General features: G+C 39.7%; 1 protein-coding gene across 1 annotated transcript in view; it reads right to left on the bottom strand.

Moving 5' to 3' along the window:
* LOC128379162 (alpha-1,6-mannosylglycoprotein 6-beta-N-acetylglucosaminyltransferase B) overlaps positions 1 to 11,594 on the bottom strand; it is a 56,701-nt gene extending 45,107 nt beyond the window's left edge. Inside the window, exons 1-3 of the mRNA XM_053338798.1 lie at positions 11,527 to 11,594; positions 10,080 to 10,192; positions 320 to 464 (exon numbers count right to left, since the gene is read on the bottom strand). Coding sequence (XP_053194773.1) covers positions 320 to 464; positions 10,080 to 10,192; positions 11,527 to 11,594 — 326 coding nt within the window. The remainder of the gene's footprint in view (positions 1 to 319; positions 465 to 10,079; positions 10,193 to 11,526) is intronic.
* Between the last annotated feature and the right edge of the window lie 1,103 nt (positions 11,595 to 12,697).

Raw genomic sequence — 12,697 nt, 5'->3', positions numbered from 1 at the left:
TTTACAATATATCAGTAATTTGGTGAAAGGGAAGGGAATGAATTTTCACTCCTTGAGGACCACCCTGACAGTTTTATCCAAATACACATATTTTATTCAAAAACTGTACATCAGGCAGTGATTAGCTGAAATACGGAGTGCCAGTACTCTTCAAGAGTGACAAGCACAAAGTAATTTATTTACCAGTTGGCTCGAAATGTCCTAATTTTTCGCCAGTTGCCTTTGCATAGGCTGTATTTAATGCTTAACCAAAAGTACTGAGGGAACATTTTACTTTTAAAAATGAGGATTTACAGTGTGAGAGATGTGCTTGCTTTACCTGTCCAGAGCTGAGTTGAGCTCATCCAGTCTGTGGGTGTCAGTGGTGTTACCCAGTTTTGACAGAGCGTCCATCCTCTTCATGATGACCTCCAGCATGTCACTGATTTTCCTCAGTACCCCACGAGATTCTTGGCCCCCAAGTACTGAAAGACGTAAATGAGAAGAATATTACAGATGTAAAAAAAAAAATAGGTAAGAAAAAGACTAAGAATAAATAATAAAAGAGGGAGAAAATCCTTCTGGGAAGAAAGTGAAATGACATCGTTATGAAGTTATGAATTTAAAAAGTAATAACAAGGTACATATTTAAGGAATGTGGGATGTGTCTCTCTGTGCAAACTCACATTTTATATGACCATATTTGGCTTCATATATTACAGAATACAAGGTTGGAGATTTATTTTCACTGAAATGATTTACTGTATTAGCAGTTTCCACCAATGTAGCACAGACTCACTAAGGTCACATTTTAAATCCATCTATTTTACGGCCCATTTCTCTGTAGGTGTATTTTAAAAACATCACCTCAGTTGAATTTATATTTTCTCATCCTTCAATTTTAAAGCAACGGCTCACTGGGAGGCTGAGCCCTGGCAAAACACAGGAATCGGCAAATTAGCCTGACAGTATTGGCTCTGCCTTCTTGCTCAACTCAAATAATTAATGACCTGACAGGCGGTAAACCTGGAATGATGCTGTTAGCGAACACCTAGTCAATTAACGAGCCTGCAGCTATAGACAATAAGGTCAAAAGAGTTCTCAGACTATACCGCTACATGCCGAGGTCCCGACCCATTCTCTGCTTTCTTTGATCACACTAAGCTCTACAATCAGTACTGAGAGTAACTAATAACTCATAACAGCATCAGAGTTCAAAATCACCAAAGGTATTGAATGCACCTTTGCTTCTATGAAAACACAATTAGCTTGTTGCCTCAGGCTTTCGGTCTCAAACTGTTTTAATGAAGAAAATTCAAACAATCAAGATGAAATAATATCACTCTCGGGACTCAGGAGTGATTTTTTGATTCAAACCACTGAGACAAAAAAATTTGTCAAAAACAACAATAGCCTCATACTGTTTTCCGGGAGTCACTTCTCAGTGTCCCCTCATCTATTGCATTAGGCTTTAGAAACTGCAGTGTGTGCAGACTCATTTCCCATGTTAGAGTTCATTCATCACTGCTCAGGAGAAAGTCACCTCTCTCTGGAAAAATTGTATTATATGACCCAGTATATAAAATAAGGACCATGAGAAAAAACCTTCTGCGTTCATTTGTGTGTGTGTGTGTGTGTGTGTGTGTGTGTGTGTGTGTGTGTGTGTTGAGATTTAAAAGAAGGAAGAGATACACTCAGCTACTGCAACTAGGCTCATGTAGTGTCCTATTAATGAGTAGTCCTTTTACAAAGCTAAACAGTTAGCAACAGTGTGAAGTGCTCCAATAAACACAAAGTGTATCTTTTATTGGATATTTAACGAAGACCCACACATACTGTAAAACTGCAAAAACGCTCAAAATGCAAGCACAAATCAGAATCTGAACATTACTCATTACTGATATGAATGCGTAATAAATAAATAAAAAATAGCTGAGTCACAGGGCAAAGCAGTTATTATTATACAATCTTACAGCTATGAAAGCTAGCAATTTAGTCACTTTTGGACCTAATTTGCAGCAAGACAAATACAAAGCAAACATATAATGCATGTAGTATGAAAAAAATGATAAAACACAGACAATTAGTGTCCAAGACTCACTGTGTCCAAGGCAACAATGCTGAGGACAAATCGCAGTAGGAGAAGCAGTCATATTTTGTTCTCTACCCTGCTTCGTTAACTCTGAGGGAAATACCCTTCTCCAAGACTGCTGCTGTTGAATGACCAGGAGGGGGCACTACAGCACACACATATCTACTTAGCTATATTGCTAGCTATATGCATACACTAAAACAGAAGGCAGAACTGTTCACAAAATACAGTTGCAGCGTTACTTCAGATAAAAAGTTAATTGTATTATGGAGAGCCCAGATATTCCTAGGAATCTCTCCCCTTTATTGCCTTATGTATTTCCTCCTTTGCCTTTGCACTGTTCCAGTCATTTCAAGAATATCTTCCGTCAAACTGAACCTAAAGATGTCTCCCTTTGAATAATTCAGCAGTTATACAACAATTTACCTTCCACAGACACAAAGAAGGAGACTAAATTAATTCCTATTCAGATTTGCAGCTTTATAGCAGCGGTTTAACAAAAAATTCAAAAGGAAGAATGAAACAGAAAAGGGGTGATACTTAGAAAGGAGTAAAGCACTGCAGGGTAACATATTACTTTGCTATGCTATATTATACCAAGTAAACACTCATTGTACCCAAAAACCCATTGCCTGTGTACCACCCAAATGTATATTTATTGTAAGGATTTTTGTGGGCTTTCGATGAAAAATTGACTGAGGCTTCAAGAAGAGGATTCAGAATATTTGCCGAGTTGTGAGGCTCCTCTATCAGCTGCAGTCTACTGGCTGCAGTAAATCTAAACAAAGCCTCTGGGCTAAAGTGTGGGAAGAAGAACTCACACTTCTCCACAGTAATGCTCCTTGCACACATTGTGCTCATAAATCACCATTACTGAGAATGAACACCCTTCCTACACAGTGCATTTTTAGAACTGAGCCTTATATATGTTTGCAATCAACTGTTCATCAGGCCACCTTTTTACCCTTGCCTCCTGCTGCCTCTTGCGAAAAACTGGCTATTGTGTTTTTTCTTTTTTTCCCACACAGAGTCCAGCGTGCTGACAGAGGTGTTACAAGAGTTGATAATATCTATGATGCTAATGTATAGAGCCTCCTCTGTGTCATTCTTTATCTGCTGGTTAATAAAAGCAGCTAATCTCCTTTAACGACTCCATTTCGGAAGTGCCACAGAACAATCGATATTACGAACAAATTCCAATAAGATAACCATTTTTACTGTAGCCTGCTGTGTGCACAGAGAAGCTATAAGTAAAGTATACTTCCCTTAGAGAATAACTCCTTACATGCATTGTCATGCAGAAAAGTCTGAGAGTGCTGTGATTTCAATACTATGGGGATTGCTGAAAAGGACAAACTAGGTTAATTAACACTGACTACATCTACAGTATGTAATGTCGCTCACATAATATTTTGACCGCAACAAGGTGAGCAACACCTCTAAACAGTTGTTGTCATTGACTACTAACAGTTTCCTTCAGTGTGTTCTCGCTTTGCCATGTCACCTGATCCCCACCATCACACCTGCTCCTAATTCTTTCATGCATGTTCTGATCAATAACCTGGGCGGCTTTTACCTTACATGTTCTGTCTGTGAGTCACGCTTTGCAAGTCCTCTTTTCCGGAGCCATCAAAGGCTATTCATGCCTGAGTGATTAGTATTTTGTTAAAAAACTCACTCTTTTTAAAAGTTCTAAAGAGAATGGCTTTCGGCATATTACACTCATCCGTCAAGTATTAAAAAAACCCAATTTATGTGATCCAATTATGTATTTTATGTGAATGGCTACTAATGCCAGAGGACCAAGTCAAACAATAAGAGGTGCTACAGCTTTTATTGACCAGACTGTCTATTGATTATTTGAATATGGCTGCTCCAAACTGAATTCACAAATGGCTATCAAACAAAACATTACACTGAATATCACAGAGTCAGTCACGTTACAGAATCAGAATTACAAAGTCTAGTCAGTTGGAAGCTATAACTGTAGCTATAAAAAAAAGTGGTTGAACTGATAATATTTATTATCAATTCTTCGATTAGTAGTTTAGTCCATAAAATGTTAGAAAATGGTGAAAAAATGGCGATTGCTGTTTCCCAGAGCCTTCTCTTTAGTACTTTCTTAGTGCTGTTTTGTGGGATGATTTTAATTCAACACAGATGGTTTTTGTTGGCTTTTCTTTTTAGCCACAAAAGTTTGATTATACAGATGTAGAAAATGACAATATCTTTACTGTACTGTAGACAATTTCTGTCAACATTGTCAAAATTAACTGAATCCAGTTCAATATATCACTCTATAACATCGATTATGTTATTGTTCTATGTTTCTGGCTATTAATGCATCAACAAAAACACTGATTCTGTGTCTCATCTGATTTACATTTAGCAATTCCTTCACCTCCCCATTGGCACCATCGAGAGCCATATAATCATAAATGCTGTCATCTCTGATATGCATGCTGGATAGTTTTCTTAGTAACGGAAGTCGGGGTCAGACCTCTCTATCTCACCTGGCGCCAGGACAAATTCATACATTCCCTCCTGCTCTGCACTCTAACATGCACACCTAAACCTCCTTCTCTGCTTTCACTCTTAATTTAAATATTCATTACAGCAAAGGCTGATTGAGATTGAGTTTCTCTCTTTTCTTTGGCACCTATGGGGGAGCTGCCAGATCCAGAAGCTATTAGAGCAGAAAACCTCTGTCACTTATCCTCTGTTCAGCCCGAGCCTCTTATTGTGCCTGACAGCCTGGAAAAAGGGGGAAACTACATGCACTGTTTGTCTTTAATGCTTTACTCTATACCTTCAATTAAAAACTGAAGCTGTCTCACTTATATCCCCCCACTTTCCACACAATATGCAGATATCCACTTTTAGTTAGAAGCATGGTGATGTTTTGCTTTCCTGCACACCCTGAAATACTACAGCCTTGCTTTTACTGATTCACCACAGAATTAAACCTTGTTGTCATGAAAAAACAAAGCACACCTGGCACTTAAGGTGAGGAAAGGCTGAGAGCTCAGGGTCGGCTGATATATCCTTATCAAAAACACACAGCTCACTGGTATACTGCAGAGTGTCACAGGAAACAATCATTTTCCAGGACAGGAGTTTAGCACTTTTATTCTCTTTTATGCTGTCACTGCTCAGATTGTGCCGAACCATAAAAATATGATGAGCATTGGCATAAACATTGTTTCCTGTTTTCGCACAGAAAATGTCTTGCATGCATACAAAAGAAACAGCGAGAATAGAAAATGCTACCTAAACCAAGACTGAGAGTGAACTTCCTGACCCACTTTGCAACTCATCCTACATAGATAACAATGTCTGATCAACAATCTGTAGTGAATGCAAAACTCCACACTGTGTCCCTATTGTATTCATTTTCAAATAAAATGATACAATTATACAATGATAAAGCACTGGATCTTTAGTCACTGTCACATTTTTAATTAGCAGCTCTGTAAATTGGGCATTAATGACTTTGAAATTGATTGGATTCGTGTGTACTTCATGTGTGTGTACTGATACCTGCTCACTGATAGGTCACACTCAGATAGGGAAACAATGCTAGTGCAGATAATTTACAAAAACAGTCACAGTTAAAGCTGTAGTACTTAATTTCCCACTAATATGCTCAGGAGACAATTTAATCAACTGATAGAGCTACACCGACACTCCTACACACGAAATTAAACCAACATGAACTGGTTTTATCAACAGTCAAGTGCAGTGATGACTACAGTCTAGGCTAAAGAAAAAATTGTCAGTATAATCGCCACCTAAAATGGCATGGTATGTTGTAGACAAGCCTCAACATTGAATGATGTTTTAAAAAAGAAGCAGGTTTCCCCAATAAAGCAATCTGAGACACAGAAAACAAGTTTGCAGTTGAATTATCTACTCAAGTGTCACTGCCTATCTCAACTGAAACAACTATTAGCCCCTGCTGTCAGACCTGCTTCACCATTTAAGACCAAATCATTGGTGACACAGGAGCTTGTGAGAGAGTGAACAATGATCAGTCATCTTTTATTCACACCTCCACAGAGCCAGACAGTCAGCTAGAGTTATTCTTAACCACCGCTGAAGTTTCATTGGTAGCAAAGGTCACTTTATTTTATTCATAAAATCTACACACACTGGAAGAGAGCGCTTCTATTTCAAGGAGATAACTTATCCGATTTTTCAATCAAAGAAAGCGTTCACTGCTTTTATAGACCTGAAAATGCCACACCCGTTATGAGCCATGTCAGAAAATACCCATTTTCATGCATCACATATTGGAGATCGCTGAGCCATGAAATAAAAAAGTTTTGTTGCTGTCGGTGAACAGAATCGCAGTGAACATGATGCACCCTGCACACCTGATGCTCTGTTACTCCACCCAGTGATGATTGATTAAAACAATGTGGAAAAGGCAGGTTTTCATTCTTGTTCAATCCTGCAGTCTTTCAGTAGTCCAGCCACCAAAGTGTAGGCTGTAGCTTTATTATTCTGTCCAACACATCATTGTGGCAACATGAATTCAGCAGAATAAGTGTACTGAAGTTCAAATAAAATGGGTAAATATTCCAGAGAATTATTTGAGAGATGCAACTGTCTGTTTCCCTGCAGCAAACAGATTTTTACATCACTTAAAGGATGCTGGTATAAAAAACTCTGGTAAGGTAATGGAGCTTTGCTGGTCGGAACAGAGAAAAACATTAACATCTGGACAATTTAGTCATGCTTTGCCCAGGGATAAAACCTCTTAGGCCTATTTCGCTCTTTGTGATAAAGCTGCATAAGGACCCCTGTGGTAAAAGGACACACTGTGAAGGTGGTCTTCAAAGAGCTTATTAGAAAGCTACAGTACACCTCTGGAGCCTTTAAGATATCTGGGATCAAATGACTCCACCTTTTCACGCTGCTCCCCACTAGAAATAGTCTCCCTCTGTCCCCACTCCTACTTCTTTTCCACATCATTAGTTTCCTTACCTTCAAAGGAAAGTAATGAAGGAAATGTATGCATTTTAAATCTGGATATAGCTCAGTACCCAAATGCGACTCAGTGCTATTACGGTGGCGTTGAATAGTACCAAATATATACAGTAGAAATCTATAACAGCAGAAAAAATAAGGCTCTGTTTCTGGCTGCGGCAGGTTTTGGAGACTTGGTGCATCATAGGTAACATTTTTGACAAACATAAAAACAAGCACGAGTAGAAGAGACTGAACTGGAGAAAAAAAAATCGTTTTAAAAGAAATTGATTAAGAGAGACAGGAAGGCAGAGAGAGGAGAGAGAAAGAGAAGCTGGCAAGATAATTACATATTTCTATTCACACCTTTTGCTCTCAGGCAGTTGTTGCCAGTCACAAGTCGAGTAATAAACAGGGTGGTGGTTCCTCTCAGCACAGCCTGGCCATTGTGTTTACCCTTTCAGATTTAAAATGTTGTGCGTGTCCAGCAGCAGAAGCTGTGTGTGTGTGTGTGTGTGTGTGTGCACTAAACTTAGTACTACCAAGGTGCTGCTCCGCTGAACAATTCATCCCAGCTCGTTCACTGCGCAAACCCCCCATGCTGCTAATCCACATGCCAAAACATGCCCATGTTCACGTACGCAAACACACGTACACACACGCGGAGGATGATAATTTACATAGCCTGGCTCTCCCTGGTTTGCGACAAGGCAAGTCTTTAATGAGCTAGAGCCCGGATGCCTTCCCTTGACTGCAGTCTGAGAGTGGTTAATTAATCAGACAGCTCTCCTGTCTTCCACAACCCACCACACACCCTTCTCTCTCTGTCTCCTTCCTTTTCTGTGTCAACAAGCTCAGCATGTACTGTTTCATAAATGGGTGATATCCTTAAAATTGTCTCCCGTGATGACACCTGACTCACCTCGCTACAGCACTCCCTGTGTTACTACAGTGTCAGAATTACACTGAAGGGCCCTTAGAACCAACAGTAAGCCAATAATATAGCCTTTATCATCGAAGCACAGTCATTCAACTCTGTCATTCAAAAATATTTCACCAGTATCTTCACACAACACACAACCACAATACAACATGCAGTTTATGATAGAAACAAACTGCATTATTCAAGAAGGTTGAACTGATTACTGTTGCCTACTTTGAATGTAAATACATTCAGATTGGTGTAATATTTAACAAATACAAACTACAAACAACTGGTGTCCTTGGGTGAGTTGTGATAGATAGAAGCATTGCTTTCCCTTGTGCCATCTGATATCCGTTGCAAAGGATGATACGCAGTGTCAACATTGTGCCAGGCAGCAATGAAACAGTGAGAGACAATAGTCCAAAAGCTAACACAGACTCTCCCAAATGACTTGTTCTATAGTGGTTTATATGCAGAGGCACATAGCACAAACACAGAGGACGTGCTGAGAAAGATAACATGATTCTCTCAGGGATGGCACCCCTGAAATATTTAAATTTTTCTGCTGTGGCTTTGTTTTTGTTGATTGCTGCAAGGTCAAGGTGCCTGCTAACTATTTTTGAGAGGCCCTTTTGTCTGATGGAGGCATTTTAAGGTTATTAAGGAGACTTCATTACCAAATTTTGACCCTTTGTGTTTGTGTCCACACTGCCAGATTAGTTCATGTTTGATATAACTTATTTTTGCATTTCATGAATACAGACAGTAACAGTAACCACATTGTAACCAGCATCTCAACATTTCCAAAACAGCAACACCACGTTCACACCTCAGCCCCTCACAAATTTACAGCTGTTACTGCTGCTACTAAAAATGACTTCATGTGGGTCAGAACAAGGTTGTGCGGGCACTGCGCAGCAATGAAAGTAGATGTAAATAAGATGGAGGTGTAGATGAGAAAAGCTCCTCTCACTATGCGACATTCCTGATGAGCAAAGTGAGCAGGAACTAGATGCATAAATGATGCGTACACACAAAAAGCATGCATAGATAACTACCCCCACATGAACTGGTGTGTGTGGTGAGAATGTGTTCACCTCATGCATTCCTCAGACACATGTTTTTCTAAAGCGATCTCATGGTGATGTGATGAGGTGGAGACGAAATATGAGGTGAGAATCAGAATCTTTTAGTAAAACATTGGTTTCTCTTGGTTGATAACCAGCTGCTATGATTGTGTGATAAATGTTATTATTAATGTTATTATTATTTGCTGCACCATTTTATATTTGTAAAATGTCAATCAAAGACACAGATACTCTTTTAATTTTTAAGTAATTTTTTTGCCTTTAATGTACAGGCTAGTAGAGAGAGGGAGAGGAAACTGGAGGTAGGTTAGGACCACTCAGCGTGGGATTTGAACCAGGGTCGCCTGCAGTGAGGACTGTAGCCTCAACACATGGGGTAGGTGCTCTACCCACTGAGCTAAACACTGCCACATAGTCTTTTAATTTACACAAGAGTCAACATTTTGATTTGCTGTCAATATTCTTTTTCATTGATCCTTAGTTGTGTCACACCTTGTAAAGTCGGTTTCGAGCTACAAAATAATATTGATTACATTTGTGCTGCTGACAATGGTTTATAGTCAATCTAATTTAATAATGATATGGACAATATAACTAGCTGCACAGCGATCCAACACAATCTCTGAAACTGCACTTCTTTTTCACTGACAGGTGTACAGACTGGTAGCACAGGCAGTGATTTGATACAAAAATGGCTGCTTAAGTGTGTGTCATCATCCATTTGACACACATTGTGGCACATACACCCAGTTCCATAAGTGACTCAGATTTATAAAACAGAACCATGCGTGTGCATAGTTTTATCAATCTGATGAAAAGAGTACGTAAGTATATTTGTGGCTTTGTTCTGAATCTACACTGGGTTTTCTATATGTGGCCCTAGGTCTCTCAGTCTGCTGGCAGCAATCAAGGAAGCCCCACAAAGCTCTCAGCATGCGTCCTGCCTGTTCATTACAAGCACAGGGCACAGCCACTGAAGTCAGAGGCGATCAAGCAGCCCTGATACTTCTAACTGCAGGCTTACCTTCAGCTCGCACCGTGAAGGGGGAATCTCCGGGTCGCTTGGCCGAGAACTGGCCCCCGAGGGAGGTCATTAGAAAGCACAGGCTGAAAAAGCCAATCCCCACCACAAAGATCCTGCAGGAGGAGAGGCAGAGACAAAGGGGGCAGTTACGTGACAAAAGAGCAACACACAAGGTTAGAGCACATGACTCAGAAAAGGAAAAAGAGCATAAATGATAGATGAAGACAAGGAAGTTGAAGAAGGAAAATTATAAGGCAAGACATGTTCTTCAATTTCACAGTAGAAGAGGTGCAAGAGAGTTCACTTCAAGTCAATGAAGTTACTCTGAGTTGAGTTAGGTCAATCGTGAGGCTTTATGGAGCATGGACATATTTTTCTCGAAGTTCATATTGTACCAATCAACCCACAGAAAAGCATTGTGTACTCGCTTGACTGTGTCATTTCAAACCAACCATTACAATGGATCACACTGTGCTCAGTGAGCAAACATCCAAAAATGAAAGCATCAAATTACAGGCGAATGGCTACATCTTGGAGGCAGCAGTGAACACACAGCAAACACATGTTCAGCGTCTCTAGCTTTGAAACTGATGCTCTGGACCCATTAGCTGAAAAAAAATGTTTTGACTGCACGTTGTAGGAGTCTTGCTATGAAAAGGTGTGTAAATGTTTGTAAACTGCAGGACAGATTGTCACACCTCCATTCTGTACACTGCAGATTGCTTTCTTGATTTTTAAAAAAAGGCAGAATACTGAAACAGAGAGGCTCAACTGGAGTCTAAGTACCATATTACTACCCAATATTTGAGGTAATGGTGAAAAACATGGATTTGATGTTCAGGGAAGCATGCAGTGCTGTGTGACTCCTGCACCTATTCTACAGTGAGACCCCTTTCTCTCTGTAACAGCTTCTCTCTGTAATTATGGGTATAATATGTGTAATGCCAATGAAAGATAAACTGGCATCATCATTGCTATGATGAATATACTCATTTCATAATGGGTCATTGAGGTTGTGTACAACCTATCTTGTCAAACTTGAAAGTTTTAATGAGTTTGTGTCTGTTTGATGTGCTTTCTCTCCTCTCTATTTGCTGATGATGAAACTTTTCGCTGCGCAAGCAAACGTTAATTGTGGCGTCCCGTTGTGTCACAATTAATGCCAAGGGGTCTGCAACAACCACTAGTGTATTTATATACAGTGACGTCATATCAGGCGTTTAAAATATTTTTTTTACTGTATTCTTTTTTTAAATTTCATCCCATGTGCACATATCTAATTTATCGTGATGTTGCATTTGCAGCAACAATTAATAAACCCCTCACATTGTATGAAAATATCAAAGAGAATGTAATCTGCTGTTATTTTTTTTAAATGCCAGCAAATGATGTGAAAAGCTGTGTAAAAAAAATAAATGAAACAAAATCGAGGAGAACATCTGCTTACCTGAACGGTTTGAAAGTGAGAAGACATCTCCTCACCATAATGGAAAGGTCGCTGCTGGTTGCAATCATTTTCCACACACATAGAAAGCGCCGGGTCTCCTTAACATGATGCAAGTCCTTGAGACAACCAGCTTCAAAACCATAACTTTCAACCCGAGTCCCGAAGATGGACAAAGAGCGAGACGAAACTGGCAACTTCCCAGACTGACTACTGTCCGTGTGGCGCCGAGAGCAACTTCAGCCGGAATCCCTCCGGTGAGTCCTGCAGCAGCGGGTCGATTGTCCTTTTCCCACCTGCGGACTGATCTGCAGAGGAACAATTAGGAGGAGATATTATGTGGCTGCCCTTTTTAGCAGTTGTGATTGACTCCGTAACATTGATGATAAATGTCCTGGAAACATAGCGGAGCAGAGGTGTTATAACACAGGGCTGCTGAGTTCCTTGAATTCCTCTGAGTGGATGGAGCACAGACTCTCTTTTCTCGTTAGGTAGTGCTTTAGCTGGGAGTGGGACTCGTTTAGCCTACTGATAGCGCCATCTAATGATTCATACTGGAAAACATAAGTTGATTCTGTTTCTACATAAGCAGAAACAAACCCTGGATACGGCACAAATAATAAATGTCTCAATCTCATGTAAGTAAGTAAGTTTAAAATATTAATGTTATTAGAAACAAGTCAAATAATATACGTATTAGTGAGGTAAAATAATAAGCTTGCTAATATGGAATACGTCACTTCACAATTAGGTGCTAGATTGATGGCAGTGAATAATTCATCATGGTATGAACTCTCTGCGGTTCTGGAGACATGGACATAAATCTCATCCAATTGAAAATGAATGTGTAAAAATAATCAAAATACATCACTATATAATCCCAACACTGACGTTAAGAGTCTTATTTACGCAGCATTGTAACTGTTGTCTGTGTTGGGACATATTTCAGCACTGTGGACAGCGCCGGCTGGGAACCTACTATAGTAGCTCAGCAGTGACACCCACTGGACTGAACATGAACTACACTGAATTTAGTGTGAAACCACTAAAAGTACCCTGTGCGGTATTGAAAAGGTAGTAGTGTCTCGTTTTCTCCATTTGTTATTTTCAGAAAAAAAGTAAAATCAAGCCACAAAATACTGGTGAAAAAAGTCAGAGCTGTCAAAATGTTTGT

Source organism: Scomber japonicus, chromosome 18, assembly GCF_027409825.1.
Source record: "Scomber japonicus isolate fScoJap1 chromosome 18, fScoJap1.pri, whole genome shotgun sequence".
In the NCBI taxonomy this organism is placed as follows: Eukaryota; Metazoa; Chordata; class Actinopteri; order Scombriformes; family Scombridae; genus Scomber; species Scomber japonicus.
The sequence above is the reverse complement of the archived record's forward strand: the minus strand, read 5'-3'. Positions and strand labels throughout refer to the sequence as shown.